This window comes from Parus major, chromosome 21 (assembly GCF_001522545.3).
Source record: "Parus major isolate Abel chromosome 21, Parus_major1.1, whole genome shotgun sequence".
NCBI classification, from domain to species: Eukaryota; Metazoa; Chordata; class Aves; order Passeriformes; family Paridae; genus Parus; species Parus major.
Window position 1 is genome coordinate 2,535,248 of NC_031789.1, and position 24,241 is coordinate 2,559,488.

General features: G+C 45.2%; 2 protein-coding genes across 6 annotated transcripts in view; both read left to right on the top strand.

Moving 5' to 3' along the window:
- DRAXIN (dorsal inhibitory axon guidance protein) overlaps positions 1-8,790 on the top strand; it is a 15,337-nt gene extending 6,547 nt beyond the window's left edge. For all 3 annotated transcript variants that reach the window (XM_015648251.3, XM_019008763.2, XM_015648250.3), the window contains 6 exons: positions 1,108-1,586; positions 2,904-3,091; positions 3,463-3,574; positions 3,941-4,030; positions 4,269-4,358; positions 7,765-8,790. In XM_015648251.3, the coding sequence (XP_015503737.1) occupies positions 1,124-1,586; positions 2,904-3,091; positions 3,463-3,574; positions 3,941-4,030; positions 4,269-4,358; positions 7,765-7,877 (1,056 nt within the window). In that variant the 5' untranslated portion in view covers positions 1,108-1,123 and the 3' untranslated portion in view covers positions 7,878-8,790. The remainder of the gene's footprint in view (positions 1-1,107; positions 1,587-2,903; positions 3,092-3,462; positions 3,575-3,940; positions 4,031-4,268; positions 4,359-7,764) is intronic.
- A 6,053-nt stretch (positions 8,791-14,843) lies between these two features.
- Positions 14,844-24,053, top strand: AGTRAP (angiotensin II receptor associated protein). Of its 3 annotated transcripts, XM_015648258.2 has the most exons (5): positions 14,844-14,927; positions 20,087-20,121; positions 20,333-20,444; positions 21,026-21,224; positions 23,249-24,053. In XM_015648258.2, exons 1-5 carry the CDS (start codon positions 14,901-14,903, stop codon positions 23,353-23,355), a joined length of 480 nt encoding a protein of 159 aa, XP_015503744.1. In that variant the 5' UTR covers positions 14,844-14,900; the 3' UTR covers positions 23,356-24,053. The 3 variants fall into 3 exon arrangements, with proteins under 3 accessions (XP_015503744.1, XP_015503743.1, XP_015503745.1); XM_015648257.1 differs by lacking the exons at positions 14,844-14,927; positions 20,087-20,121 and adding an exon at positions 20,128-20,248; XM_015648259.2 differs by lacking the exons at positions 14,844-14,927; positions 20,087-20,121 and adding an exon at positions 20,128-20,243.
- The last annotated feature ends 188 nt before the right edge of the window (positions 24,054-24,241 follow it).

Sequence of the window (24,241 nt, forward strand, 5' to 3'; positions counted from 1 at the left end):
CTCTGTGACAGTATTTCTCAAATGGAAGCACAGGCCTGGTTTTCTGGCAGTCCCAGGGAATTTTGTTTTTAAGCATGTCTTCATGCTGTGCAGAGGGAGGGACAGTCTGGAAAAGCTGCACTAGAAATGCTGCAAATACCTTTCCCTGTTTTGTGGGAAAGGACAGGGAAGAATGACTGAATAACTTAATTAGAGAATGCTCTGACCTGTGCAACATCCCAAAGCCATGTCTTGTAACACAAACATGAGGATGAAAGAGGACCCTCAAAAATATGACAGTGAAGCAGAATGAATGAGAACAGTCTGCAGCCACTGAATGAAACTTGGTCCCAATGTCTTGGGACTTAAATTGCCCTCCCAGTGACAGCCTTGCCTGGTGACCTGTGCAGGATCAAGGAGGGGAAGTGAGACAAGCTAAAGAAACCTCAGTCTGCCTCTCTGCCTCTTGGTCCTTAGACCAGCAGCCCCTGCTCTGCTAAGACCCCTTTTATTTCCCTGCTATGCCATGAGGTACCAGCACAAAATCTCCTGTGTTTTTTCTTTCTTTGACCAATTTCAGCCACCCTGAAACAAGCATGTGTGGAAGTCTCTGTCTTGAGCTACTCAGAACTGTTGCTGGTCCTGTGAGGCCACCATCTGCCCCCAGCTCTGTTCTTTTTGACATCTTCATTGCAAGGAAACCAGCTGTGAGGAGGGGCCAGTGCCCCTGGCCCAGGATGCCAACCTGGCAGCAGACAGTCCTGGCTGGGCAGCTGGTGTGGTGCCAGGCTTAGGAGCTGTGGGCAGGAGCCAGCCCCCTCAGCCCCTCAGATGGTGGGCTGTGAATAGGAGGGTAGGGGGGCTAGTGAGGAATCAAAGGGAAGTGTCCTGCTGATTGATGGCCTCATTTGCACATGAAACTGGGACCTCTCAGCCCTGCAGGCCCTGCAGATGTGTCTCAGCTGCTGTAACCAGGGCTGGGAGAAGATAAGCAAAGAGGGAATGACTTGCTTCCAGCTCAGAACACCATAATGGTTTTCATCTAAGTGTCCTAAGACTGAATCTTCATGGACTTTACATTTCCTAAGTGTTGGTTGTTATTTTTTTGTTTTTCTTTTTTAATTGCAGGTGAGACAGAGCACCCATGATTATGGAAACTTCTTCCACCTTCTCTTCTTTCCTTTTCCTGTGCGTGCTGGTTCTTTCTGACATCAGTCTTGCAGTCTCCCTGAACCCTGGCACAAAGCTCAAAAATGCCCCAGGGAACAACAACCACCTTCAAAACCAAGAGATGTGGCTGCAGCAGCCCAGAACTGGGCGCCATCACAGGCAAGGCTCAGCTAAGAAGGAGAGGGTCCATGCCATGCCTTCAAGAGGGCAGCTGGCTGGGGAAGAGACCCTCAAGATGGGCAGCGGAGCTTCAGCTGTGGAAGAGCTGGTGGCAGAGGGACAGCCAGCAGCCCTGAAACAGAATAAGGATGTGTTCCTGGGGTTTGAATTGTTGTATCCTGAGAGAGAAAACCAGTCCCCGGGCTCTGAGAAAGGAAAGAAGCAGAACCGAGAGCAGCGTCGACACAGCCGCAGGGACAGGCTCAAACACCACCGAGGTAATTGAGCTCCAAGGGAAGCTGGGGCTGTTGTGTCACTGGAAATGAGCATTCTTGCCTCTCTTGTGGGAGGGCAAGAAGACGCAGCTGTGGTGGAGCCACATGGGTGTGTGGAGGGTGTGGAGTGTGTGCCTGCTCTGGGGAGAAATCTGCCAAACAAAAGAGGCACAAGAAAAAAGGGGAACTGCAGAACCAGAGAATTTTAGTGCTGGCTGCAATTTTGTGAAAATGACCTGGTTTGTCTTACAGGGGGAGCTCTGAGAGTCCTTAAGACTTGAGGGGCTGTTTTAGGCTGGCCTGCTTTGTTGGTGGTTTTTTTCCTTTTTAGCAAATGGCCCAATTTAGGAACAAGTACGTCCGAGCCATGCTCAGTCTCTCCATGACTTCAAAAAATGATGAGAATTAGAAAAAACACAACCCCCTCCTTTTGCTTTGAAGACCAGTTTCTTCTCACCAGAGCTTCTATACTTCTATGTTTATGCTGAACAACAACAACAAAATTCAGATTTTGCATATGTGAAATTGCACTGATAACTTTAAAATGTTGCTTGGTTTTGATTGGGGCTGCTTTCCTTTGCAGGTCAAGTTGTGGGTGTGTGTCTCTGTGGTATGAGCTCAGTGTGGTAAACCTTGAGTTCTGTTAAAGCCAGGCAATCTGTGTCAATCTACACTATGTAACAAGCTGGGTGTCACGTCCTTGAGTTCCATCTATCACTCCTTCCTGCCTCAGTAAGAAGAGCTCTATTGTTTTTTTAGGGGACTGAGTATGCAACAAAGCTGGTTTGAAGCAATATTTGCAGACTAAAAACAGGGTTTATTTCTTGAGGTTAACTTAAGGTCTATATTTAAATTAATACTTATGAAGAAGAGGGATGTATCTGTGAAGATAATTTCAAGTTAGGTAAGTCCTGACTTGAGCTAAATTGAAATAAATCACTACTAAAATTAAATAAGAACGTATTCACAGGTATTTGCAACAGCTTAATCCAATGCTTTAAAAATGGTTAAACAGGTACATTTTTTACTCTAGAGACCAGAAAAAGACATGTTTTGCTTCTTAAACAAGGCATAGACATATCTTCAGGAAGGTGTGATTATGTATGTCTTAAGCATGCAAAAACCAAGCTGCATACATTCTGGACCTGATTTATCACTGTAATAGCTCATTACTCTGTTTTACAGTGGTCTAAACAGTGGCTCAGGGTCATGGAACAGTGGCCAGTGACTGGATGGAACATGAATTCCTTTGACTCAAATCTGTCACATGGAGAAAAGGGATGAGAAAGGTAATGCCACTGTACCTGTTGTCCTCTGCAGGGAAGAATCCTGATGCTGGGCCAAGCTCCCTGTACAAGAGACCCAAAAGCTTTGAAGAACAGTTTCAAAATCTTCAGGCAGAGGAAGCTACAAGTCTGACTCCCACCATGCTCCTCACTGCTGCACTGGACACAGCTGTTTCCACAGAAGAGCCTCCTGTTCTTCCAGCCACTTCACCACGGTCACAGGTAAAGAGACAGCTGGCAACTGTTCTGTACCTCCAAGCTTTGCCTGTCCCTCAGTTATCCAACTTCACTGAGTTTCAAGGACCAGAGAGACAGTAAGAGCCCTTGGCTGAAGAGCCAGCATGTCCTAATGCTCATTGCTCACCTTTTCACAGAAGAAGTGGAAACTTCCTTCTTGGCTTCAGCCTCAACAAGGGACAGCCATTCACTTTTGAAAACCAGATGCCAGGAATTGCCAGTGGATAAGACAGGAGGGGAGGGGGAATCATAAAACCTTTTTTAAAGTGTAAAAGCACCATGAAAATTTGCAAAGACTTCAATGTCTCTACAGAAGTTTAATCCGTTGTCTGTCTGGCTTTTTTTGTGGTTTGCAGGCCCGTCACAGGCAAGATGGGGATGTGATGCCCACCTTGGATATGGCACTCTTTGACTGGACCGATTATGAGGATCTCAAACCAGAAATGTGGCCATCTGCTAAAAAGAAAGGTGCTAAACCTCCCTGTCCTCTTTCCCAAAAGTCATCCTGTAAGGCTTGTCCATGGTTAGTATTCATAGATATGCTGAAGGATATGAGATCATAGTGGTGGGGAAAGAGAGAAGCAGCATAATGCCAATTGAGTTTTGTGCTCGGCTTCAGAATGTTTCTCATTTTGGATGCATATGTAGAGGGCAGAGGAAAAATGATAAATGGAGAGTTGAGAACTAGGGAGGAGATTAGACTATGAAGATTTAGACTTCAAACTTGAAATTTGAGGCTGTTTTTACCCTGGACCTGAATTTTTATATTCTCCAAAATGAAAACACAAGTGTGAAATTTTCTATCAGCACCTTTTATGGTTTTCTTTCCCATAGAAAAACGCCGCAGTAAGAGCCCCAACAGTGGAAATGAAACCATGACAACTGAAGGAGAGCCATGTGATCACCACCTTGACTGCCTCCCAGGTCAGGATCAGCTTGGCAAAATCATTTCTCCAAACATGAGATGTTTGAAATCTAGCCCAGGTTTTAAGACATGCATCCTGATTTCTACTACTGATAAGTAGTGGTATGCAGGGGAAGGGCAGAGGTTCTCTAGGCATGTTGTGGGATGATGTCTGCATGATGGAGCTTTCATGGGTGTCAGTAGCCCTACAGGTAAGGGGGCACCTGAGCTGTGCTGACCCCTGGTCCTCTGTTGCAGGCTCTTGCTGTGACTTGCGTGAACACCTCTGCAAACCACACAATCGAGGCCTTAACAACAAGTGTTATGATGACTGTATGTGCACTGAAGGTGAGTCCAGTGCTTTGCTCCCTGTCTTGGTTTAAAGGACAGGTGTCTGCCAAGGAAGGTGGGAACCTCCCTTGGAATGGAAAGTATGACTCACTTCCCTCTGAATTATTATACCTGAAATGAGGGGTCTTTCAGGCAAAGCTGTGGAAAGGAATAGCAGTTGTTCCCGAGTGTGTGTGTGTGTGTGTGTGTGCACTGTGTGTCTGTGTGTGTGTGTGTGTGTCTGTGTGAGTGTCTGTGTGCACTGTGTGTGTGTGTCTGTCTGTCTGTGTGTCTGTGCACTGTGTGTGTGTGTGTCTGTGTGTGTGTCTGTCTGTCTGTGTGTCTGTGTGTGTGTGTGTGTCTGTGTGTGTGTGTGTGCACTGTGTGTCTGTCTGTGTGTGTGTGTGTCTGTGTGAGTGTCTGTGTGCACTGTGTGTGTGTGTCTGTGTGTCTGTCTGTCTGTGCACTGTGTGTGTGTGTGTCTGTGTGTCTGTCTGTGTGTCTGTGTGTGTGTGTCTGTCTGTCTGTCTGTGCACTGTCTGTGTGTGTGTGTGTGTCTGTCTGTCTGTGTGTGTGTGTCTGTCTGTGTGTGTGTGTGTGTGTGTCTGTGTGTGTGTGTCTGTCTGTCTGTCTGTGTGTGTGTGTGTGTCTGTGTGTCTGTCTGTCTGTGTCTGTGTGTCTGTCTGTCTGTCTGTCTGTGCACTGTGTGTGTGTGTGTGCAGCCAGACGAGCAGGGAGCAGCAGCACAGCCGCAGCCCCGGCCGGCTCGGGCGCTGCCCCTGGCGCAGTTCCGGGCACGGCCGGCAGGGGCGCTGCTGGCTCCGGGCCGGGCCGGGCGGGGATTCCCCCGCGCCTGCAGGGGGCGCTGTGGCGGGGCCGCCGCTCCACACGGCAATGGCGGCGTGCCTGGGACGGGAAGGGATGGGAGAGAGGCTTTGCTTCTTCACAAACCCTCGGCAGCCGAGCCCGGTGCCCCTCGGCGTGGCAAAATGGGCTGCAGCAGGAGCCTCAGAGCGGCAGGCTGGAATGGCAGAGACCCCCCCAGGGTGGTAAATCGAATTGTAGCACTAAGCCCCAAGCAGTGGCAGAAGCAGAAGCAGGGGAGGGTCCTGGTGGACAATGGGTGTTGGGCTAAAGTGTAGCAAAATGTCCAAAGCAGTGACAAGAAACTGCAGGGGCTGGATGGGGGATCACTCCTTGGCACAGATCACTGGTGAGGAGTGTTTGGCTGGGGTCCTGGCACAGCACACACCGGCTCTGGGCTCCCAAGTGGCAGAGGAGCAAGCCCTAGTCACAGTGCTGAAGGAAAAAAAAAATGAAGAGGGAAAAAAAAGAAAAAGGTAAAAACCACAGGGCAGCAGGATCTCAGGTCAGGCCCACCATACCGTGTGTCTGCCTTGCCAATCCCCTGCTGGAAGGAAGTGCAGTTCCTTGTCCACAAATCCTGCAGCATCCCGGGCTGGCCATCACACATCACGATATTCCTGGAGCCAGGGCAGGCAGTGACCATTCTGGACATGAAACAAAACCAAAAATGGTTATGGGATATAAAGCGTCCCCAAGACACTCCCCAACTTTTAGCATTGACTTGGAATAGTGGTTTGTATGTAAAAGCAGGAGCCAAGCTCTCCTGCTCTTAGCCTTTCTCTGCCACTGGCTCACAGTGTTACTGTTGAGTCTTCTAGATATCTAGTATTGAAAACAAAGATCCTGATGCCTAACACAAGAAGCCACAATATATTAACATTTTAGTGGTGCTTTCAAGTATCATAGACTATGAAAACACTGGTTTTTGAGACCTTGTACCTAACATGACTTTCCCAAGTTAATTTCAATTGAGCTTGTAGCAATTTAGTAGATGTGGGAAGGACTCAGGCTTTTGTTTCTTAAAACTATTTCTGAAGAATCCACAGCAGCCCTTACTAGGCAGGTGCATTACAAAAGTGTTAAAAGTGTTAAAAGGCGCTCTTCTAGTCTAAACATGTTCAGGATCAGCTCCAGACACTGCCTGCCAGAACAAAACTTTGCCAAGTTTTGTGACCTGCATTAGCTACCCAGTGATTTGACCAGGCTGTTTGCCTACTTTTTACCCAGTTAAATGGGTAGCTTTCCTGGAGTTGCAATGTTAAATGATAGGCTTCACCTTGGGCATGTTGTGTAACACCACAAGGTCCTAATCAGAGATGCCCTTGTGATAGACTAGCCTGAAACGTGTTTCTGCAATCCCTAATGAGGCTGCCCCAGGCCCTGCTTTATCCTTAAGCTAGTTACAAGTTGATAGTAAATGTGCATCTTGTGTAGCATAAAAAAGATCCCCAGAGATGGAAGATCCAGGTAAGATAGACAAGAGGCTTAGATAGGAGCAGAGCTCTGATCTTGCATGTTCTCCTAGGAGGCCAGTTTGCCCTGGGGTGACTGGTAATGAGGGGCACAAACCCAACTTTTTAAGGTAGCTGGTCTCAGTGTAGCCCAGGGTCATAACTCCTAAAGACTGCTCTGTGACATCATCTGGGTCTCCAGTGTACAACCAAGAACAGTTTTGAGCTGTCTTATGACAAAAGCTATAATTCCTCTGCTGCCTGCTCTGGAAGTTAAAAGAGCTGCAGTTTCTAGAATGATCAAATCAGATCCTGCCAACCCCAATGATGAGATCCTGCACTACTGAAAAGCAGAGTTTTCATGAGAATTATTTACCCATAGGCTGTACCCTGTCTGGCCCAACTAGTTATGTATTCTGGTGTAACATAGACAAGAAATACCATAAAATCAACCTCTTGGGGCCAGAAACCAAGTAGTTACCATGACCAGAGGCTCCCATTGCCTTCCACTGCCATGGGAGAGTATGTACTTATGGTTTTTATAAATAAAATGCCTTTTTCCCCTTCATACTCACCCATGCTATATTAGCTAGCTTTCTTCAGACTCTGCATATTGAGCATCTAAAACAGAAATTAAAGGAGATGAGCAGTGGGCTTTGGATCAGACCTCCCAGTAATAACACTTCAAAGATTCTTCCCTTCTCTCTTGAAGCTTCAGGGAAATAAATAGCAAGGGGAGGTCCCTAGTCATTGCTGCTGCACATTAAGTCTATAGTAATTTCCCAATGGAGAGATTGCTTAGACAGTAATGGGAAGTAATAGGGGGAAACCAAGCAGGGCTTCCATAAAATCACTGGAAACAATTGGAATAATTCATTGGTATTTCAAGAAGCCAGTAAAACCTGCCTGAACAATGCATCCCAAACCAGAACAGTGAGCCAAACAGAATGCCAGTGCCCAGAGAGCAATATGCCTTGTCTGTGTGAGGCATTTCTCTGCCACCCTGTTTGACACAGCACTGGGACTGTCCCCAGTGCAGCAGTCTGAGGCAGACAGATGGTGTTACTGCCCTGGTCCCTCCTCATTTCTGCATGTCTTTTCCATAGGGCTACGCTGTTATGCCAAATTCCACCGGAACCGAAGAGTGACCCGGAGGAAAGGGCGCTGTGTGGAGCCTGAATCTGCCAATGGAGAGCAGGGATCTTTCATTAATGTTTAGGAGGATGGGACTCCTGCCTCTATGGTCAGGAGCTGGGGTCAAACTGTTTATACCTAGCAATGGGAATTAGAGGGAAAAGTTGAGCAAATGATGGAAGCTGCAGGCTCTGAACATGCCAGGTCCCAGCTAGACTGAAACTCATGTTCATTATAAATAGAATGGCATGAACCTTTTCCATAGCAGGACTGCAGTCCCCCTCCCTTCCCTCAGCACATTCCTGCCATTGAACTGAGTCCTCCTCTCCTAGTAGGTAAGCTATGATCATGACTCCCATTCTGATGGTCCTGGCAGGAAAAGGCTCTGCAGTTTCATCTCCTCCTCTCAAGAGAGGCAAGATGTGGAAGATCCAAAGGGGATATGAGCTTAAGCTTTTCCCCTTAATTATTGCTTGAGAATAAAGGTAGATAGATCCTCCTTAAGGACTGGGAAGTTCCTAGAAGAGAGGAAATTTGTAGCAGGTGGAAACAAAGATGGGAAATGGATCAGCGGGAAGCTGCCTGCCTAGGTGAGAGAGGACCCTCTGGCAGAGCTCTTGCTCTCTCCCTTTTTCACTGCTCCAGACATATTCCCCAACTGTTACACACTACCACTTCCTACCTGTCATCTTTGGGACCATCCAGTCCCACTCCATCCTTCCTTCCTTTCTTGCTTACAGAGAACCACCTGGTTTCTGCAAGGATGTGGCAAGACATCCCAGCCTGTAGCTTTCACTCATTTAGCAATCCTGCCAGGTCTGTTATTTTTAATGATTATTTTTAGGAGCTTTCTGGGGAAGTTATAGTTTTCCTAGTGAGCCAAAAATAAAGTTTTTGATAACAGGAGATAGGGACAGGCTGTTCCATTGTAGTAAAACCTGTGACATGTTGCATGTGTGTTTCTGTGATATGTAAATAAAGATATAATGGATATCCTTTGTGAAACTCTTCTGCTTTTTGACTGCACCCAAGGATGTGGAGGAGCCAGAAAAGCCTATAAGGAAGTTGGTCAGCAGGTAACATTGATGACTTGGGGTAATCACACAGAACAATTGTGCCACTGGTAGAAAAATTTCTCTGTCCAAAGTTGCCTGTATTCTCAATCAAATTTCAGGTAACTGTTTCTGCCTAGTGTAGCCACAGAGATGTTTTAAACTTCTTTATATTAATACTTAATTACTGATATATTGGAGCAACAAAGGCTACCTGTGTTAACCTGGAGAGGTGGTAGCTGGTGAAGATGTTCTTTGCTACTGGTAACACCCCAATGCCCTGACTCCTGCAGGGAGGCAGCTATGAAGCTTTTTATATCCAAGAGCCTGGAGATATATAGCACTTTCTTTAGGAGCAGAAATATTAATTGTGGTGCTGTGGGCAGAATCCTCTTTACACAGTTTCCCCAAACCCCCTGTGTTCCATTTAGTTAGTCAAACCTCCAATTTGCAATCCTGTTTACGCTGTGGTGCCGCTTTGCATTGTGTATTCACTCAAAGACTGTGAACATTACACTTTATATCTCTAATATAATGAGTGCCCAGTCATGGCCACAGAGAGATACTGTGAATAGAATGTCACTTCTTACCTGTGCACACCTGCTGAAGGAGGAATTTGTACAGGAGCTCTTAGGCAAAACCTACCACAGGGGGGGATGTAGCTGTTTAGGTTTCTGTTTACAGCATGACAGCCTTAGCACAAAAGACAGAAGTAAAGAAAGGTGGTTTGCCTTCAGCTCGATTCCACAGCAGCAAGGATTCAATTTGTTAACCCAGGGGAGGCAATGCAGCCCCTCCCTCAGTCCAGATGCAGAATAGTGGGTGGTGCTGCCAGTGCCATTGTCAGTGGAAGCATAAAGGGGAAAAAGGCTCCTAATTGATCACATTCAATTGCACAGCTCTCAGCCTCTGGTCTATGTGACACTGATGAGAACCACATGCACAGGCACTATCAAAACCAAGTTTGATATCACACTGCTTTTTAGTGTAGGAGCCAAGATATGGGGGGAGAACAGTGCAACGGAAAGTGAGCAGGAAATTTTGCAGGTGTCTTCATCCTTGTTGATGCAGGTATTCCTTGCCTCTCACTCTACATATGGGATTCTTGTAGGATCATGGACAGTGTTTAAGGCAACACTGTGTAGCAAATTGTGAAATACAAGCAAGTCTGAATTTAGTCAGAGCTTTTAGACTCTAAAAGGAGACTTACTCCTTCAGTTCTTGCTTTTTCAGCCTTCAGTCTGCTATTAACTCTGAATATAAAGATTATTATTAATTGGTGGGATTAGTTAAGGTCAGAGAAAATTCAGTTAACTATTATCAGACAAGTCAGGGATTACTGGACTGATTGCTCACATTGGAGTTTCAGAAAGACAGCCTGTGACCAAGTGTCATTCCTGACAAGTCAAGCTGTGGTGTTGCAGAGGTGGAGCAGGAAGGGTGAGCAGTGCTACAGGCACATGCTGCATAGCCACAGCAGCGTGAAAAGAAGCAGCCTGAATTATGGATCAGCCAGATCAACTACTGACTTCACAATTGCAGTGCAAAGGAAAGCTGTTGAATAAATAACAAAGTGCAGAGGTGTGGAATGCAAGAGCAGCCTGTGATATAAAACCCCAGGGCAACATTTGTATAAGTCCAACCCACTTGTGAGCACAGCAAAGCTTTTTAGTGCCACTCTGTCCTGTCTCAAAGGCATGACAGCAGCTGCAGAGCATCACCATCGTGGGTTACTTTTAGCAGCTTTCCCCTTCCTTCCCAGTATCTCATAGTCATGGTGCCATCAGTGACAGTTTTGCCTTTGGGGGCATTAAGTCTGAACAAGAGAGATACAAATGTCAAGCAAGACCTGATTTATATCTTCTTCTCAACTGATTGTTTAAGTAACTCAAATTAAGAATTCACACAAGCTCAGCTTCTCTGCTGCTTCCAGAGAATTTAAGTCAGAGCTCTTGCAAGATTGTCTATTGTCTTGAAAGACTTTGGACCAGGCCCAAACCAGCCATAGCAGGGCTCTGTACAATAATTTCTGAGGTTAATCACATAGCATACATGCAAGAAAGGTGAGTGACAAAATCCCACCCAAAGTCCTGTTCTAAAGCTACTGCTGATAGTAGCCTCTGAGAGTCCAAGGGTTATGCATCACTTTAAACTGCTTCTCCAAGGGTGAGAATCATTAAACATGGAAAAGAGAGAACAGCATGCTGATTTGACATAATCATTTCAGTAGCTGCCTGCTCTGCAAGTGCTGTTGAATCTCAGGGATGTTGCTGGTAGTTGCCAAAATTATGACTGTAAGAAAGGCAAGGAGTGGAAGCACAAATTAAAACACTTGGGAATCATTCTGTCTCGGGTCTGTAATAGTCTGCATTCATTTTCGTGCGGAGGTGTTTTATTGAAACCCTCTCTCTTCCCTCCCTCCCCCAGTAATTACCCTGTTGTAAATCCACAGTGTGTGAAAGTGCTTCAATTTGAAACCCATGCTATACCAAATTGTTCACATCCATGACAGTCATTCTCTGCTACATGAAGCCTGGAAAAAACATCGCTTTCATATTTTTTATCAGAAAAAAACCCGAGGGCTGTTGTTTTCTTGGAATGTTCTGAGTGAGCATATGTGCTCCATAAAACCACTTCTGGTATGTCAGTTCATTTTCTGGAGTGTCAGTGAATCTTGAAGAGTGGTCTCTTAATGATATCTCAAAGCTTTAGTTAGATTTTAGAAAATTAGAGGAGCAAGTTGTTGCTGCTGAGATCAGGACTTCCAAGTGCATTTGTCAAGACACCACATTAATGTGACCCTCTCCACTCCCCAAATCACCTTGTCATAGTCTGTTTTGCAGTGCAATTGCAGGAGGAGGTTTTCCACCAGCATTGCAAGATGCCTTCAGTTTCCCCTCCAATCCAGATAATGATTCTGTTTGCTGATTTCACGCTGAGATTCAAAAGGGAGTTTGTAGAGTCAGGCAACTCTCTATATGCCCTTCCTCACTACTTATTCAGAAAGGCTCTGTGGTTAATATATGTATTTGTGCTGAGCTGATGCCTTCATTGCTCTCAACTCCATAGCCAGGGGCAAAACTCAGAGATACTGGTGTCAGCTGCAGCCTTTAGTTATCTTCAGACTGAACCCCTAGGGAGGGGAAGAAGGGCACAACTATGAGGGGTGAGCTTGTCTCCACCTCCATGGGCCAGATAAGGACAGCAGGAGCAATTGTATTAACTTCTTCACCTCCCTGTGGAATTGCTATCACCTTATGCACCAAGGGTACAGTGTCCTGAAAATGCAAAGGAAAACATTTCTGCCTTGTTAGCCTCACTTTTATGCTATCAGGAGGGGATCCAGCTGTGTATTAGGTTTTTACTCAGTCTGCACAAGGCAAACTGATAGATTTTTTGAAACAACAGATTTTGCATAAAGCAGCTAATTGTTGGGTATTGGTTGCAATGAACTGAACTCACCTGGAGCAGTCTTCTAGTCACAAAAATCTCTGTATCCAGTCTTCTGCGTCATCTGCTTCTCCCTGCAGGTCTTCTTTAACTTGCTGCTTATCTTCCTTGCCATGTTGTGTTGCTTTATCAAACCTGGGGAAGGGAAGAGAGTGGGTTACACAGAGAGGCAATTTACAAGGTACAAGCAGCACAAAGTAGAAATAAAAAACAAGCAACCCCCAGATCACACAGGTGTGAGAGACATAAATGCATAATGTCAGTTATAGCTCTCATTGTTTTCATATCCATGAGATCATTAAGATATTTCTATGTCCCTTGAGTCCATGATATGCAAGCCCAGGATATAATAAGCAGGGATGAATTAACTACACAATACATTGATGAACAAAATGAAGTAAAGTGCTTTTATTGTACAAGGAGAAATGCTTTGCATTAAACAGTGGACACATCAATTCAAATTATGGCTCATGCTGCATAAATGATAATGAGACTGTCTCAGGCTGAGTGAGAATGCTGAAGGGAGCAAAGACACCCACATGCTGCTGCATCCAAACAGTGCTTATCATTCAGCTGGGACAGTGGAATTTGTCTTCATAACAAACAGTTCTCCTTTAATAAATACCTGTCTTAGCAGAAGGGCATCCTAGTGCACTTCACACTGAGCCAGCAAAATGGCTATTCAGTCTGTCTTTCCCACCATCCCAAGTATCATAGATTTTTGTCATTTACATTAAAATCCAGTCATTCCTTGACATTACTGGAACCACTAACATTGATCTCATTTGATTCCATTACTTCTGTAGACAGAGGCAGGACTTCCCTGCAAGACACAATAATGGAAGTGAAGTCACAGCTCATGTGTCATGTGGCAATAGATGAGTTATATTTCAATCTTTTCTTTGAAAGTGACACATTCAGAGATTCCTGAGGGGACTTTCGCAGCCTTTTTGGGTTTTTTATTGTTGTTCTGAGCTATGCAGCCAGTCAGTTTTATCCTGATGCTTTCTAGCATTTTCTAGGTAATTTAATTTTGGCACGTAATGCTTTGCCTTGGGAAATCTTGAAGTGTGCTGCATACAAGCAGTCAGTAACACTCAGGACATGGTCAAGGACAGGGTGGATAGCACTACATTTGTGGCTTGTTTGAGAATGTCTGACAGTAGATTCAGCACTGCACAATTCTCACTGCTTGAACTGGAAATGAGACTGAAGGATGACTCATGCATTTCCACATCCAACTTCTGCAATGAACCACTGACCCAGCTAATTTCTTAGAGGCCCCATCTTTTTTGTAAGAAGGAATAATGACAAGAAAGGAGCTGACTTATTAAGACATTGCAGTCTTACACTGCAGACAGCACACATTAGGCAAGGATGGGAGGGTGTGAGAAGTGTCATCCTGACCTCTGGGCTCTGTTATTTTGTTTGTCAGACTTGGGGAGAAGGCTGCTGGCATGAACTGGACAGGAAATGGTAAGTTATAGCTGAACTGTGTGGGGTTGAAGTGGTCACTTACCAACTTCTCTAGCTCTAAAATGAAACCAGCTTTCTTTCAGAATATGAAACTAAGAACTTGTTATTTGTACCAGGTTTTTAGGCAAAAGGATTCAGTCATCTAGTTCTAGGGAAAAATCCAGGGCCAAAGGAAGCAGCTAAGTACCTGCCAGCCATCCTAGTCACCTGGCTCAACCCCTAAGACTGACCTTAACTTGACTTAGCTGTTGGGTGACATGGCTGAGCACAATCAGCATCTTAAAATAAAATTTTTATTGGGGTCATCAACAGTTTCTTTGTCACTCCTCACTCTTTGGTCGTAGATATATGCACAAAAACTCTTCCTGCAGAAAGCTCGTAAGTCCTTCACAAGCCGTAGCTTTTCTGGACACTGATTACAGTCAAAGTAAAATGTCCAAACATGTCTCACTACACAGCATGTGCAAGCAGCAGGAGGAATTTGGCTGGGTGTTAGCAGCCAACAAACTGATCCGTGCATATTTTTAACTTAGTGGTGGCTTTGGAAACAAAATCACAGAATTGTTAGGTTGGAAGAGGCCTCCCTCTGGAGATCATCTAGTCCAACTCCCTGCTGCCCCCTCCCCCTGCCAAGGCAGGGTCACCTGGAGCAGGTGACACAGGAACGTGTCCAGCTGGGTCTGGAATGTCTCCAGAGAGACTCCATGTCCTTCTCGGGCAGCCTGTCCCAGTGCTCCGCCACCCTCAACGTAAAGTTCTTTCTCATGTTGGGCTGGAATTTGTTTTATTTTATGCCCATTGTCCTGTGACTGGGTACCACTGGAAGAGTCTGGCACCATCCCCGTGGCACCCGCCTTGGAGGCATTAAGGAGCTCAGAAGCCGTGCGGTTCATATCAGGCAGGCAGAGCAGCCGGACTCCGCTGGACCCCCCCAGCCGCCACGGGTTCCCAGCCCCGCATGGAACCGAGCAAAGAACCCGGCCCGTCCAGAACCGCCGGCACCGCCCGCCGTGTCCGGGCGCGGGCAGGGCGGGCCCGGGGGCGGTGTCCCGGCTCCTCCGCCCCTCGCCGGCCCCGAGCCCGGCCCTGCCCGGCCGAGCGGCGCCGCCGGCGGTCCCGGGGCTGCTGCGATGGAGCTGCCGGCCGTCAGCCTCAAGGTAGGGGCTTCCCCCGGGGCCAGGGCAGCGGGAGGGCGGCTGGGGCTGAGCCGCGGGCGCTGGGATCGGCCCTCCCTGTGTCCCTCCTCTCCTCTCGCATGTTCTCCAGCCCTGTGCCTGGTCCTCATCCTGGCTGAGGCCCTGCTCGGAACTGCGGAGCCCTCTGAGGAGGAAAAGCTGAAGTTCCTACTTTTTTTTCTTTTACATGGGCAAAGGCTGTAGAAGTTCTGAACGCCATGAAGCCGAGTCGGGGGAGGTTTAAGTTGGATATCAGGAAAATGTTTTTCCCAGACGGTGATCAGGCACTGAACAGGCTCCCCAGGGCAGTGGTCACAGCACCAAGCCTATCTGAGTTCAAGGAGTATTTGGGCAAAGTTCTCAAGCACAGGGTGGAATTCTTGAGGTGTCTTGTGCAGGGCCAGGAGCTGGTGATCCTGATGGGTCCCTTCCAACTCAGTGTATTCTATGATTCATGGTTAAACCCACCAGGTGATGACTCCAAAATTTGCTCTTACTTCAGGGATGTTGCTAAAGTGGCCGAGGACTGGGCAGAGACAACAGCTGGCTATTAACTAGTGTCCATGGAGGTTTCCAGCTCAGCTGACCAGAGCTCAGCCAAGATAAACACTGCACGAGATCCTGAGGAGACAAAGTTTTTGCTTGTCAGGCAAAGTATCTTAGAAAAATAAGCCCACTTACTTGGGGGTTATCATCTGATGGATAACTGCAATTGCTTCTCCTCTGGGGAGGGCAGGCTCCACTTGAGGGCACTTTGGAAATTTCAGTGAATATCTGATAACCAGAGAAAGAAGATAAAAGAGACTTAACCTTACATTTTTCACTTCTGGAAGAAGCACTTCCTTGCTGACAAGCCAGGTGGATGTTAAAATCATGCTGTTTGCTTTTGAGGTTGATGTTTGATTCTGATGTCTTCTTGTGCTACCAGACACGTGACATTTTCCTCTATTATTTTTTTGTCTTTTACATTTTCAGAGCCCTGAGATTTCTAAGTGTGTCCTTTCCTAGCTTCACTACTTTGTGATTTCATTTAATACAGCATGGTTCAGATGCTTTCTTTGGTTAAAGCTTTGCCCAGAGAGTGAAAGCATCACGGATCACATCAGAGTTTTTTTTGCTGTGAGCAGTGGCCCTGGACCAGGCTGCCTATGGGTTGGATGTGAGAATAGTATTATCTCAGCTACCATTATTAATTCAGCTTTGTACAGGACAGCTTTCATGTGGCTGTATTAAATAAAAGATGGGTATTCATATAATGATGAATACGCCTCTTACTAGTTCACCAAGAAAAGCAACTTCCCTTGTTAGAGGCAAGTAAGCAAATGGATTTTTCAAGGCCCAGCATGTGGATTATATTACATTCTGGAAACTAGCTGATACTTTGCTCTGACAAGTTCGGACTATTGTGTGATTCCCAGGGCACTAGGAATATAAAAAGATCTTGCCTTCTGCTTTGTTTTTTAACTTGATTTGATTATTTTTTCTCCATGCTAAAACAACAGTGAAAACAAGGGACATTTAATTAAAAAGTTTGCCAACACAAAATACATGTTCTACCATGGGAAATGGAGATAGGGGAGCTGAGAAACAGATTTTTCAATGAATGAGTCACAAAGACAACAAAACTAAAATGTTGCCTTTCTTCTCATGTTTCAGACAACCATTCTCCAATCTCTTACTAGATAAGTGTGTGTTTGTCCTGAGTGAACTGTTTTCAGCATTAAGAAATTCCTTGTCACGTCTGCCAGTTCTGCTCTGAGCTGCAAAGGCAGAAATAGGCAGTTAATAGTTGTACCTACACTTCATACTGTTCCCAAGTTAGGGCCTGATTCCCTGGAAAATACCACAAAGGTGGGGAAGATTCTTACTCAGAAGGGGCCTGGAAATAACACACACTGCTACTATTCATTGGTATGATCTGCTTACTGGTTCTGTGAGATTATAAAGATGAGCCTCGTGATAGAAATAGTTCCAAGAAAGCTGCATGACTGAGCTGTGTTTGTGCCAGAATGTAGCAGTATCTTAGCCTCAGGGTCTCTCTTTAAGCTGCTTGAAGAGCTATAAAATTAATGTAGCAGGCTTTGCCCTGGAGTGGGTGGGGAATGTTCTCATGGAACAGGATCTACTGGCTCGGTTCTGACAGCCATGCTCAGCAAAACATGGGGGAAGCAGCAGAGCCATACTTCTACCATGACAGCTTGACACCTATGATTATTGAAATAATCATGCAGAGCTTTGAAATATAATGTTTGACTTTGATCAAGCCTAGGCAATGCTCTATAATCCATGTGCCTGGAAACACACATTTTGTGCTTAGGCAATTTTAAATGCTAAGTCACAGAATCAAGGAATAATAGAGATGTCTGTATGTCATGTGATTAAACCTTGCTCAAAGCAAGGCAAACTGCAAAGTTAGATCAAATAGCTCAACTCAAAAAAATCAGCTGAGTTTTAATAGAAGAGCAGAGCCATGACAGACCCATTGGATAGCCTGTCCCACTGCTTAAGCACTCTCATTATTATCATTCTGTTATAATAATGAGGAGCATCCTCACAGGTGGCCACTCAGATTCATATTTTGATTTTGTGTGTTTTTAGGTGAATGTCACTCATAGAGTAGGTGAGCTTACTCTAAAATAAAAAAATACAAAAAAAGTAAGTAAAATTGAAATTTAGATACAACAAGAAAATAATTGTAATTTGGAACTGGTTCATTTTTAACTCAAAATTCAACCTTGTGCTAAGTTCTGTGTTGAAGCATGTTTAAAGGAGTTCCTATTCCAAAGAGTTTCCCATCTAATGAGACCCTGGCAGACCTAGGCTCTTTTTATGCTTGGCAATTAGTTCCATCACATGCTGGGATTTGCAAAGGAGGTAGGAATTCTCCTTAGCTCTCCCCAGTTTCCAATGGGATGCTTTTAATTACATGGCCATCCTTTTTCCCAGAAGAGATGGGGACAAAGGACCTACCTTTCTTATTTTCTGCTCTCACCACTAGTTCAAGTCTTAGGAGTTAATGAAGAAATGTATGTCTGTCTTAGCTACGGTCTTAAATCCTTGGACAGATGGAAAAAAATTTAAATTCTTCTGCTGTCTTATCAGGAGACTGCCTGCAAATTAACTAATCTCACACAGTAACTGTAGTTTTTCATTTACACTATATTTTCTATGTTAAAGCATACCAACACCACCAGTCAATTCCACAGTGCACTGAAGTACTGTCAGGTAAATGGGACTAATAACTAAAAAGGGAATATCTTGGTTTTATTTCAGCAGTCACTCATAGTATCAGCCTGGCTTTATGCTGATGACTAAACATACTTCATAATTTAGTAGCTGCAGTATTGATCTAGACAGCTTTAAATAAAAACCCACCCTGCCTAATTATGTTAACTGGTGAGCCTTGAGGGGTCTTGTGGGTATGTAACATGCAATTAAATACTATCTAATTAAGAATTTTCCTGGTGTTGCGATAGTCTCTTGAGGAAATAGTATTTGCACATCTCCATTCTTATCCAGGAGCATCTTGTATTTTACTGATTAGCAGTTTTTCCATTGTGTCTGTGGTACAATTTGGGAGAAGGGGAAGCGTGAGGGGTCATGAAGCATTTTGTAAGCTTTCATGATCAATTAAAAAAAATAATTAATAAAAATCTGTCTAATGAGTGATGGAAGTTGGAAGCAAGGTCTAGTGAGTGCTCAGCAGCTGATGGGGCACTGCAGTGAAGGAAGAGCTGGAAGTCATTTGCATTGTGGTGTCCTGGCAGAGCAGTGTGAGCCACAGCCAGTGGCCACCCCTGGGCTTTCCTGACTCTGCTTCACTTACTCAGCTCCACTCTCTTCTCCTACAACTAGTTTTGTTTTAAGTTAGAGCATGGAGAGATGTTATAAGTCAAAGAATCTAGCAGGGTGTCAGTAAATCTTAATTTCTTCTTTGTGTCTTAATGTTCCTGTCTGCATACAGCTTTCCTGTGCCCACTGAGTAACTTAGGCCTTTGCTACGTACTCAGTTCCCAGTTTTCTTTTCTTTCCTTTGGGGGGGAGTGTGCTTCAGAGGGGTTTTGATAATGGGGGTTTGCTTTTTTTGATACCAAGGCCAGCAGAAATGCCAATTTGAAGCCTTTCTCACAGCTAGGAAAAAATGAAAGTGTGCCTGTATCCCATGGATCCTCTGATATGTCCAGGCTTCAGCTTTTCTTTAGTGAGGCTGATTATAGACCCTGTCTTCCATATTTTTGTTTTCACAAATGTTTAGACAGCAAATATGAGGGATGTCCCTTTGTTGAAGTGACCAGTGGGCTATAGATGTAGAAGAAGCCTGAAGTGATAAATTGTTGTTCCCATTTGCTCTCTGAATAAACATGTAGGGTGTTTCCTTGGTTACAAAAATGGCAAGTGGTAGTGGTGAAGAGAATCCTTGTATCACTTAGTACAGTATGATCCTTTCTTCTTGAATTTGTCCCATTAAGCACAAGGTCCAGGATCATTAAAGACACATGCAGAGTACAGAATTTGTGACAGCATTGTCTTACTGCTCCTCAGGGCACTGTTGGACCTGGTGGCTTCACTGGGAGTGAAAAGAGCTGTGTGCTCTGGCAGGACCAGTTCCCAGAGTTCTGGAAGAAGCCTTCAGATCTGTTAATACTGCAGTGAGGTTGGACCACTGCTCTGAACAGACTGGAAAGAAGTATTTGCTGAGGACTGGAATGAAATTGTAGGAGCTGCAGGCATGGCTGTCCATGGGCTTTTTGGCAATGGGATGCCAGATTGGTCATGTATAAACTGCTAGCACAGCGTGAATCAGATTGCCTGGCTTTCTGTGCAAACTTGTCTGGAGTTCCAAAATTAATAACCCATTTAAAAAAGGCTAAGTGGTCCCTGAATCAGCTGTGGACAGAGATGACAAGAAGAATGAATGATTACACTGTAGCACCACAGGAAATACTCAGCAGCAGATGTGGAGAAAAATAGCTTTGTCTACACTGTCCCAGTTGCTTTACCATCTTTCTGCACTGGTTCATGGGTCCAGGCCACTCTTCCACCCATCCCTTGGGAACAAGAGCATGCTGTTTCACATTGATCCTCTCAGAGTTCTCCCAACATGCTGACCTGTCTTCCTGTTTTGTTTTTTTTTTTCATAGGCTATCATTCTGGTACATTGGCTGCTCACAGTGTGGTGAGTGATTAGTGTCTGGCCTGGGAGAGAAGAGGGTATTCCTTCAAACTAAGAATGGGATGTTCCCTGGGAATCAGCACTCCCTGTTCGTGCCTGTGTGCAGGAAGATCCTAAATATAAGAGTGAGGTGTTTGTATGGGAACAGGGACAAAACCAAACTGTTGCAGGATTATTGTGAATGTGAGCTGTTTTTTTTTGTCTCATTTGGTAGGGGATGCATGAATTACATGTTGCCAATCTCCTATGCCTGGGGGAATTTCAGTGTCCTTGCTGTTGGGATCTGGGCCATTGTGCAGCGAGATTCCCTTGATGCCATAACGATGGTGAGTGTATTGGTCTCCCCCAGGCTGCTCAGGAAGAGGGTGGAGGGCAGACGCTTTGAGCTAGTGATGATTTTCATCTGTTCCCAATACAGCAGTTCCCTGTTTGGGTGGGTTTGTTGTTTTTTTTTTTAAGAGAGCATATAAATCCATGAGCTCTGTAAACCATGGTGAGAAGCACTCACTGCCAATCATTTTTCTTCTCTGAGATGAGACATACTTGATTCTTCCTTTTTTTATCTGCTATTGTGACTTGTAATGCCAGATGAGGACTCAAAGTGTTTAATATGCTTGAGTTGGAGGGGCTTTGTAAAACCCTTTTCTTAACATTGAATAGATTGGCAAACAAAAAGAAACAATTCTAGAATATATTATGAGAAAACATCTGACAGGAAAAGACACAAAATACAAGATCATTCATCTAGGAGTATCTGTCTGCCTGGGGCAGTACCAAGAGTGCTGTGTGATACTGGGGTGAAGGATGATTGTGCAACATAGATCTCACAGGAAACAGATGCTGACTGTTACTGTCAGTGGTTAAACCCTTGTTCTGTTCATGTCCCATTCTCTGTCCTTGTTTCTAGTTCTTGACTGGCCTGCTGCTCACAGTCCTCACAGACATCATTCACATCTCTATCTTCTACCCTTCACACGACTTCCTCAGTGACGCGAAGCGTTTCAGTATAGGCATGGCCATCTTCAGTCTCCTCCTCAAACCTGTGTCCTGCTACTTGGTGTATCGAATGTATCGGGAGCGTGGAGGAGAGTACACCTTTAACATAGGTAGGACATCGTTTCTTCTGCTTCCATGTCAGTGTGGGCCAGCTCCACAGGACTGCCTTGCATTTTGGGCCCTTCAGCTTGAGCTCTGGATTCTGCCCTCCTTTCCAGGCAGACAGGGTGCTTGCTCTGTATTGCTCATGTTTGTTCTCCCATTTTGTCATTCTGGTGTGTCTTTGGCTTTATGTTTATATTCTTCCTCTCTCTCCTTGCAGACCTGAGGTTTTTGAAGCCATTTTGCCCACGATGGTGTTGAGCAGCTTTTCCTTCTTCCTCCTTCTGCATTTGTGTGTGTTTGTTGGAGTCTTTTGGGTGTCTATTCTTTGTCAACCCTTTCTTTTCCTTCTGCAGGAAAGTAGAGGCAGTATTTCCTCTGGCTGGATTATGACCAAGAGGGAAATAAAGCTGGATTTCTAACTCCAAGCTTTCTGTGTGCCTCATATGTCCTATTTACCTTGATTGCTTTGTACTTTGTTCCTCACATGGAATATGGGATTAATGTTTACCTGATGGAAGTTAGCTTGGAGACATTTAATTTTTCCCCTGGTATTTGATAGTGATAATGTGGGAGATTTGCAGAGAGGATGTGCTGTGGCTAGATGTTCTGGGTCTTGGTCAGCTTTGCCAAGCATTCCTGGTAATAGTGTGTGCCTGGGCAGCTGCCAGGGATTGATTGTTTGCCAGGGATTGTTTGAATTCATGCTGGCAAAACCTGCAGCTTGTCACAGTTCTATTTGTTATCCTAAGAAGGCTGTGCAGGACAAAAGATGGTGTACCTGCATTAGTGTCTGGAAGCTGTCTCTTATTCTGCTTTGGTGGTAGCAAAGATCACACTCCTGTGAAGAGGTGGAAACCTGCAGAGGAGGAGAAGCCATGGAAGGAAACGATGGCTTAGGGCACTGTGTGCTATTTGCACCTCTCTGCTAGTGGAGTGTGGATATCCTCTCTGCCAGCTACTTGTGAAAATCCAGATGGATAGGTTTTGGAGGAGAGGAGGCATGTGAATCACATGCAGTGCCTTTTCTGTGTCAGTTTTTACTAGCTGCTCACTGTGCTTGTCATTGGGATTCAACCTGTGTATCCCATAGGAAGTCTAGGTATCACTGAGTTCATCTCATTGCTTGGAATTTGGCAGCACTTCTTTTCAACCACACTATCCCAAACTGAGTCTCTCCTCTCAGGCGCAGGTGGGAATTCAGATACTTTGTAGTTTCACATCCCCTCCTGAACTGCCTTTCTTACAAGATTTTCTGTACTGTGTTGCTGAATGTGCTTGACAAATTTCCTCTCATTCTCCTGCTATCTGGCATTTTCTTTTAAACCCAGCAGTGTTGAAATTTTCTGGCCTTTTCAGTCCTGTTTTCCTTCTACATGAAGTCCCTCTTTGTTGCTTGGGAGCATCCTTGCTGCTTAGAACAAATCCCTCATAGTCTGGTGGCTATCTGTGATTCAGATTGCTTTCTCCCCATGGCAAATGCCTGGCCCCTAGATAAAGAGCTATCCATGCACATTCTCTGCCTCATCTTTCCCTGCTCATGCCCTGGAGAGTAACATGATTTTGCACAGATAAATTGTTGACAGTGTAGTTAGGAGCACTGTTGGATTCAAATTTGGTGCCACACTTGAGGCATAGCTGCATTGTTGGTTAGAGTGGTTTGTGGATGTATCATGCCTTTCTATCTATGCTGTCAGCCAGCTACAATTCCTGCAGCTTCTGGCTCTGTCTGTCCATTTTTCCATGAGCTCTCACACACTTTATCTTGCTGAAATACAGTTGCAGAAACCTGTTGTGCTGCTATGTGGGTCTTGCTTTCCACACAGCCATGTGGCTACTAAGAGAGCATTTCTCAGGGAAAGAATAGGCTTGTTGGAAAGGTGACTTTTCTTACCTCCTGCCTGATCAGTGAGGATCACAGACCACAGGTGCTGGGAGCTGGTAAAATGTGTGCTCCTGAGCTGTTGTTTTCTTCTAGAGCATTCAGTTCTTGTGCTCTGACCCAAGCTTGTTCTCTTCCTTCTCCATTCAGGTGTCACCAGTGCAGGCCAGGACCGCAGCACCTACGAGCCCATCGATCAGCCAGATGTTTCTCCACAGTGGCCTTCCCCAGGCAAGGCAGCCCAGCCACCGTACTGAGGCACCCAGCACCCCAGCACAGACCCTGCCCTCGCCCAGCCCAGCCTCCTGTTCTTCCCATGGAGCAGCACCTGCTACTGGGCAAACAGGAGATCTGATATTTCTTTTGCCTACCTAAAGGTTAGGCAGATGGGTTCTGCAGTAAGTCCAGAAGATTTTGGAGGTGTCATGTTAAGCACAGTGTCATGTTAAGCACAGTGACTCACTGTAATCCCAGTATTCTCCTTTCCTCCCTCCCCCTAAATCCCTTCTCTGTATGTGTGTGACTGGATGCACCTTCTGCAGTCCTCCAGTCTTTCCTTGTGCTTCCTCTTCGTTTTAAGAGAACCACTCAAAGTACTCCTGGACAAGCAATCTTTAAAAGGCTTATGGATTGCCCTAAAACAATACAGTGTAGCCTGATTTTATGCAGATATATTTCCAGGAAACATGTGGGAGTTCCCAAGAGCTGTTTTTGATGGCATTATTTAACTTCTTGTGCTCCTGGTACCTGGAATTGGGTTTTATTAAGTGATGCTTTTACACAAGTTGAATGTCCTTCAGGATACTTTAAATGACTGTTGAATGTAGATTATAGACCCTTTGTGCCTTGAAATATCCTTTTGCCTTCAGCTGCTTGTCTTAACAGAACTTGAAATGTTACATTTTTCTAAGAAAACTATAAAATGAACACAGTTTTTCTGTGTTAGAAAAAGTTACACTGGTCACTTTTGTCTCATTTGAAAATGTAGCTTTTCCTGAGGGCTTGGGACTGTAGCCAGGCAGTCTGGGAGGGTCATTATGGGGGAAGGTCTGCCTGATGGCTTTTAGTCTAAGCTTTACTCTGAGAAGTAGAAAACGCTGCTTATAATTGTGTGGGTGGGAAGATGGGCTAGTAAAATGGGAA